The 8,345-nt window shown below is 31.3% G+C and overlaps 1 protein-coding gene across 1 annotated transcript; it reads left to right on the forward strand.

The window, feature by feature from the left end:
* Positions 1-2,441: 2,441 nt before the first annotated feature.
* Positions 2,442-4,053, forward strand: LOC141712911 (U-box domain-containing protein 28-like). The gene has a single exon (XM_074516040.1). The coding sequence runs from the start codon at positions 2,536-2,538 to the stop codon at positions 3,793-3,795; it is 1,260 nt and encodes a 419-aa protein (XP_074372141.1). The 5' UTR covers positions 2,442-2,535; the 3' UTR covers positions 3,796-4,053.
* Positions 4,054-8,345: the final 4,292 nt, after the last annotated feature.

Here is an 8,345-nt window from a genome sequence, read left to right on the forward strand (position 1 = left end):
TTTGTTCAAAGTAATTTAGATGCTCTTCGGGGTCAGCCAACCCATCAAAGGAGTCGAAATTGAAGTGCTTGAGCCCTGATTCTCTGGGAGTAGATTCCAATTTCCTGGTGAAGGGAGTCGTCGCCGCTCCAACTTTCATGTCACCTTCTACCTTTCTTTTAAGATCGCGAAGAACCCGGGCCATTTGTTCTTGTTTGGATTCTTTTTCAGGCTCTGAATCCGAGGAAACATGGATTCGATGGGACTTCTTTTTCAGCTTTGTTTCTTCATCCCGAATTCTCTTCTCAATAATTTCTTTAGCTTTGGCTTCTTCTTCTTTCCGAATTCTTTCTCGGAGGGCAGCTCTTTTCAATTCATCCTGGGCATCCTCTGGGGGTCTTTTCAGGTTCTTTGCAATTCGATCCAGGACGGATCCCCGGGACTCTCCAGAACGTTCTTCCTGATCCCCAGGGCGGGTCTCGGGTTCAGTATTATATTTTTCCTTTCACAGGCTCAATGCAGCTTGTATCTGCTCCGGGGTCATGTTCCCCAATGGGTTGGCTGGAGTCTCGGCATATTTGTGGGCAGCTTTCTCAATGACTAGTCTTTGATCTCCTGGTTGGAGGGGTTGTGAGGGAGTCCGGGTTATGGGGAACCCTTCATCCACATCTTCCATCTCTCCATCCCTGGGTTGGGGTGGAGGTGGCAGAACATAGGTGGAAACAGCTGTCTTACTCTTTCTTGTTGTTATGATCATTTAACAATATTGCAAGTTCACAATAATATTCTCACAAACTCAAGTATTAATATAGATATTTTAGATCTAAAGCATGTCATAATCAACTACTAAGAGCTTCAAAAGGATTATAACGATATGACTAGTGTGGCTAAACAAGATCCACTAACGGTATTTAAAGCAAGTATGTTTAGGGGAAAAAGTAGATCTGAGAGAGCAAGAGTGAAACCCTTACTGAAGCGTAGTACTCTGATTTCCTGGGCGGAGTAACGGCGGCGAGTATGGACACCACCGGACGGAGGTTCGACCCCTCCTTCTAGCGCCAATGATAATCCCGGATCACCCCGGGGTCTTCTCCTTTTTCTACCCGGACTCGAGCTCCATTTGGACGGAAATAACGATGGCGTACGGTGTAGCTGTAGGGTGGAAACCTGCAAAACAGAACTGGAGGGGGGTGGCGTCCCCGAGTCACCTCCGTTGTGAGAATCAGAAAGGGTTTGGGAGAAAAGATGGGTAAAATGGAAATTATGCGAATATATTGTGGTGTGTGTATATGTATGTATCAGAGATGAAGTAACCCCTAATACTCCTTTTGCTCAGCCTTTTATAGGCTTCCCATTAAATTTTAGGGGTTTGTACCTTTTGATCTGGACTGTAGGTGTGTTTTGGACTGTAAGACGTGTGGACATTCATGATGAACTGGTGTACTACCGAATCCGGGCCGTAGGAAGGTTCTGGACCCGGGCTACCTGGATGGTAGTGATATTACCACGTGTCCTGGGATCCTTCAGGGTTATTGATAAACGGACCCTGGACTCTTGTTATTGGGCCTTGGACTCTTATTGTTGGGCATGTGCTATTATAGGCTATCACTTACAATTACTATTATTAAACATGAGATTTGCTAAGCTACATTATTAAATCTTATCTTCCTATTCCTTGATATACATGTACATCAATATAGTCACGATTTGACGATAACGTCACAATTAACAGATTAGAGTCCAGGGGATGCACACTGAAACTAGGAAAAAACATTTGCAATGTGATTTGTATTTATAAAATGTATTGATACAGTTTTGATTTTAAGCGAAAATGATGGGATGGTAAGTGAATTTTAGTCCAAAGAATTATTAACACTTTTCAAGAATAGATGATTTAAGGTAATAAGGAGTAACTGTTTCTCCTATTGAATCTCTTGTTTCCCGCAAGTAATCACGTAGGCTCAGAGGTTTATATCTAAGCTCACATTTAAATGAAGCTATAAGTTGAAAAGATTTGATTTAGGTATGAAATGTGCCTTTTGCATTTTATACTGCAATATATTATGAGTAATTGTCATGCTCAAAATTTCATATGAGCTCAATTTAAGATCCATAAAAATTATGTCTAATTTATATGAATCATGCGAGGTTAAAAGAAAAAGAGTTTTAGCTAAATATGAGGAGTTGAAGATGATCAAAAATTGAGGTTATAGTTGGATATTATTACCAAATTTTTTCTCGCAAAATATTTAGGTTTGTCCGGAATCCTCGTTAATATTCGTATATTTAATCGAAAGAAATCAAGTTTACGTGAGAACCGGATTTCGGATTAACTTATTGGTTAAAGTCTTAATAATATATTTTATAATATACTTTTTTAAACACAATTATACTCGTTAAATACTCATTAAAAATATTAATAGAGTTGACTAATCCTACGTATATACTCCCTCCCCTCTCCAAATTTCCCAAAATAACTCTACCTTCCTTGTCTCATAAACCATCATTTCTCTTGTTTCTCCATTCTATTCAAACAACTAAACCTACCTTAACTCCATGGCTCGACACAAGAACGAGCTATACGTGACCGTTCCGAGCCTATTCCGTTGCCCGATCTCAATGGACGTGATGAAATCTCCAGTGAGTCTCTGCACAGGTGTGACCTACGACCGTTCCAGCATCACAACCTGGCTCAATTCAGGCCACAATACCTGTCCAGCCACTGCTCAAATCCTTCACTCCACCGACATCATCCCTAATCTCACTCTCCGTAGTCTCATTCGCTGCTGGAATAACTCTCTCCTTGTTCTCCCGGACTCTCCTGCTGCTAATTCTTCGCGTAATCGTCCATCAGAATCCATCACTTTTTCACCTGTAGACGCGAAACAGATACTCCAGTCGCTTAGGAATGTTGTGGAAAAGAAATCTGAATTTTATTCGAATGCTATATCCCACATTCTCGAGTTCATTATGTTTGCCGACGAGAATGTAGAGTTTGTGTTGAATTATGAAGGATTCGTTACTGCGATTGTTGAGATTTTCAACGAATTTGCTGGAATTGAAGTTCTCGAATTGGCGATCTTACTATTCGACTTTATTATATTTGATAGTAGAGAGAGACATAAGCTGATTGCCGAGCTTTATCGATTTTCTGTGTCTCCGTTCGTTATAATTCTTCGAAAAGGCAAGTTAAATTCGCGGATCAGTTCAGCGAAGGTTCTGGAATTGATTTCCAGAACCGATGAAACTCGAAACAAAGTTATTCAGCAAAAGAACCTACTCGCTGAATTGTTTAATTTACTAAACTCCGAAACTGATAGCAAAGCAATCGACGCCGCTTTATCGGCATTGATCACCGTGACAACTACGAAATTCGTGAAAACCGAGTTAATTCGGTTCGGAATCGTCAAAACCGGAGTAAAAGTCCTCTCTGGTTCAGACCAAACCGGTCCGATCATCGAAAAAATGATGAAACTGTTGGAGTTAGTTTCGACTTGCACGGAAGGCCGCAATGCAATAAGTGAAGACGCGAAATGCGTGTCAGTTATAATTCATAGACTGATGAAAGTCTCCGATATCGTGACGGAGCACGGTATCGGAGTGATCCATAGCGTGTGTTATCTTAGCCGTGATCGGACGGCTAGAGAAGCGACAATGAGAAGTAATGGATTAACAAAAGTGTTATTGGTAATGCAAAGTGATTGCTCAGGTAGAGTAAAGCAAATGTGTGGTGAGTTGGTGAAAGTGTTCCGAGTTAACTCAAAATCGTGTTTGGCGAATTATGAGACTCGGATGAGTCATATAACGCCGTATTGACTCGGTTGGTTGGTGATGGTGTTGAATACTACTGAGTTGGTGATAATATTAATATTTTTTGGAGCATTGTTTGTTTGACTAATTTGTTATAGCGGTTATTATTTGACCAAAAGCGTAGGATATCTAGAAACAAATTGTAGTATCTATCTAGATTTATATCCAAGTTCGAAAGTGTTTGATTGACATTTGAACTAAAGAGATTCATTCAAAGAAGAGTACTTGTTCATCAACATTTTGCTCTCTTATTTTTTATCTGTGACATTATTTTGCAACCATGATTATGATCGACCTTTGTTCGAATCTTACAAGTCACAAATATTGAAAAAATTCCTCTCAAAAAATGTGCAGGACAATTTTTTTAGAGGAACAAATATTTTAGAGGTCTATTCCCATGTTGTAAACATGGCGTTCGAAACTTCTTTAATGTTTAAAATATCAAAGATAAAAAAAAAATATCGGTTCAATGGCAGGTTAATTTATATTTTTACATATACTCGTTATAATTTAATTTTTTCTAAGATACAGCATGTTCAACTTACCTCTGTAACATAAAATTTAATTTAATTTGGTCAAAAAAGTTGAGATCCTAAAATATGAAATGTGTATATTTAGTTAGTGTGGGGAATAAATATCTTGACGTTTAGCAGTTGTCTTGCCAAAACATATGAATACTAAATATGAGATTGGCTTGACGAATGGACATGCCACGGTGCGTCCATATAATATATAAATAAAGTATATATGGGTGTCCTTCCACAGGCACAGGTGCAACCAGCATTGTTTAGTAGTACAATGAAATATTGCTGGAGTACACTGTTTACCCACATTATTTTTTCTAATTTATTTTTTTTGTTAAAAATGAATTTTTTTCGAACTTATATTTTGATATTTTTGAATTAATATTTTAAACTAATATATTTAAATTTTAATATTGAATTTAAAATTTTTAAATGAAAATGTATTTTTTAATTATTTGTTCGAAATAGTATTTTCGAATTTTATTATAAGGGAATATTCTGAGTTTTATGTTTTTTTTAATATTGTGAGTTTTATGTTTTTTTTTTGTTTTTCTTGTACTTATCCAATTTAATTTATCAATTTTTAATTTATAGTAAAAGAATATAATGCTAAAAATTAAAAATGTGGAAAACTAAAAAAATAAAATTTTATCGATTTTTCGTTAGCTATAAAAAAATATAAAAACAACTCAGCCCCGGAATGCAAAATATTTTTTCGTAACAAATAAAAAAAATACCATCTGCCACCTACAGCATTGTTTCGGCTAGTGCAGTGAAACATTGCTGGAGGACGTTATTTTAAATGTAACGGTTCTTGCTCCCTTTATTTTTCTAATTTATTTTTTTGTTAAAAATGAATTTTTAAATATTTTTTCGAACTTATATTTTGATATTTTTGAATTAATATTTTAAACTAAAATATTTAAATTCAATATTGAATTTAAAATTTTTGAGTGGAAAAGTATTTTTTAATTATTTGTTCGAAATAGTATTTTCGAATTTTTATTATAACGGAATATTGTGAGTTTTATGTTTTTTTTAATATTGTGAGTTTTATGTTTTTTTTATTTTTCTTGCACTTGTCCAATTTAGTTTATCAATTTTTAATTTATGGTAAACGAATATAATGCTAAAAAATTGAAAATGTGGAAAACTAAAAAATTGGAATTTTATCGATTTTTCGTTAACTACAAAAAAATATAAAACAACTCAACCCCGGAATGCTAAATATTTTTTCGTAACAAATAAAAAAAATGCTATCTGCCACCTACAACATTGTTTCATTGCGGTTAGTGCAATGAAACATTGGTGGAGGACTTTGTTTTAAATGTAACGGTTTTTGCTCGCTTTATTTTTCTAATTTATTTTTTTTTGTTAAAAATGAATTTTTAAATATTTTTTCGAACTTATATTTTGATATTTTTTAATTAATATTTTAAACTAAAATATTTAAATTTAATATTGAATTTAAAATTTTTGAGTGAAAAAGTATTTTTTTAATTATTTGTTCGAAATAGTATTTTCGAATTTTTATTATAACGGAATATTGTGAGTTTTATGTTTTATTTATTTTTCTTGTATTTGTCCAATTTAATTTATCAATTTTTAATTTATAGTAAACGAATATGATGTTAAAAATTGCAAATGTGGAAAATAAAAAAATTAAATTTTATCGATTTTCGTTAGCTATAAAAAAATATAAAACAACTCAGCCCCCTGAATGCTAAATATTTTTTCGTAACAAATAAAAAAAATACCCTCTCTCACCTACAGCATTGTTTCATTGTGGCTAGTGCAATGAAACATTGCCGGATGACGTTGTTTTAAATGTAACGGTTCTTGCTCGCTTTATTTTTCTAATTTATTTTTTTGTTAAAAATGAATTTTTAAATATTTTTTCGAACTTATATTTTGATATTTTTGAATTAATATTTTAAACTAAAATATTTAAATTTAATACTAAATTTAAATTTTTTGAGTGGAAAAGTATTTTTTAATTATTTGTTCGAAATAGTATTTTCGAATTTTTATCATAACGGAATATTGTGAGTTTTTTGTTTTTTTAATATTGTGAGTTTTATGTTTTTTTTAATTTTTCTTGTACTTGTCCAATTTAGTTTATCAATTTTTAATTTATAGTAAACGAATATGATGCTAAAAATTGAAAATGTGGGAAATAAAAAAATTAAATTTTATCGATTTTCGATAGCTATAAAAAAATATAAAACAACTTATCCCCCGGAATGCTAAATATTTTTTCGTAACAAATAAAAAAAAGACATTTGCCACCTGTAGAATTGTTTCATTGCGGCTAGTGCAATGAAACATTGTGTAGGTGGCTCTTTAACCACCTGCCGCAATTTTATATATGTTGGGGCTGGGCTGAACACCTCCCGCAATAACTTATTGCGGAAGGATTTTTTATTATTATTTTGTTCTTATTTATTTTTTTAAAATTAAAAATTATTTATAAAAAATATTTAATTCATCATAACTTCATTAAGGAGTGCTAATGTGTTACTATACGTAATTTTGACATATTTAAAATTTAAATTAAAATAGTTTGATTAGAATTTATTCAAAAAAGTTTTAGAGAAGACGACACCTTTCGATCAATAAACAATCATACTTGCAATACTCCATTCATACATTTCAGTTACTATCTTAGGTTTTTTATTTTTTTTCATTAAAACTTATATTTTAATTATTTTTTCGATTATATATCTAATTTATTTTTAAATTTTTAACTAATTATACAATTGATAATAAATGGGAAGTAGTAATAAAATTAGAAAATATAGAACAAATGATTGTTAAAATTAATTACATATTTTCTAACTCCGTTATTATTGGAAAAAAATTAATTCATTAAAATATAATTTTTTGTTATTTTAGAAATTAAATAAAAACAGTAATCCTGCCGCATTATTTCATTGTGGTAGGTACCTCTCGCAATGTCTCATTGCTGAAGGTCTGCGACAATGAAACAATGCGGGGCACCAGGTGGTTACTACAACCACGTGGAATTCTGGACCAAAACCCATTATATATATATATGGGCCCTTCCACAGCCCCAGTGGTTCTAGTAACCACCTGCCGGCAACCCTACAGCATTGTTTCATTGCAGCTAGTGCAATGAAACATTGCTGGAGGACACCGCTTTATTTTTTCTAATTTATTTTTTTTGTTAAAAATGAATTTTTAAATATTTTTTCGAACTTATATTTTGATATTTTTGAATTAATATTTTAAACTAAAATATTTAAATTTAATATTGAATTTAAAATTTTTGAGAGAAAATGTATTTTTTAATTATTTGTTCGAAATAGTATTTTGGAATTTTTATTATAAGGAAATATTATGAGTTTTATGTTTTTTTTAATATTGTGAGTTTTATGTTTTTTTTATTTTTCTTGTACTTATCCAATTTAATTTATCAATTTTTAATTTATAATAAACGAATATAATGCTAAAAATTTAAAAATGTGGAAAACTAAAAAAATGAAATTTTATCAATTTTTCGTTAACTATAAAAAAATATAAAACAACTCAGCCCCCGGAATGCTAAATATTTTTCGTTACAAATAAAAAAAATATCATCTGTCACCTACAGCATTGATTCATTGCGGTTAGTGCAATGAAACATTGCTGGAGGACGTTGTTTAAAATGTAACGGTTTTTCCTCGCTTTATTTTTCTAATTTATTTTTTTTGTTAAAAATGAATTTTTAAATAATTTTTCGAAATTATTTTGATATTTTTGAATTAATATTTTAAACTAAAATATTTAAATTTAATATTGAATTTAAAATTTTTGAGTGAAAAAGTATTTTTTTAATTATTTGTTCAAATAGTATTTTTGAATTTTTATTATAACGGAATATTGTGAGTTTTATATTTTTTTTAATATTGTGAGTCTTATGTTTTTTTTATTTTTCTTATACTTGTCCAATTTAGTTTATCAATTTTTAATTTATAGTAAACGAATATGATGCTAAAAATTGAAAATTTGGGAAATAAAAAAAATTAAATT

The sequence above is a fragment of the Apium graveolens genome, chromosome 3 (assembly GCF_009905375.1).
Source record: "Apium graveolens cultivar Ventura chromosome 3, ASM990537v1, whole genome shotgun sequence".
NCBI classification, from domain to species: Eukaryota; Viridiplantae; Streptophyta; class Magnoliopsida; order Apiales; family Apiaceae; genus Apium; species Apium graveolens.

Bases quoted from the DNA above. Each gene is read 5' to 3' on its own strand.
- LOC141712911 (XM_074516040.1), top strand. From the start codon at position 2,536: ATGGCTCGACACAAGAACGAGCTATACGTGACCGTTCCGAGCCTATTC.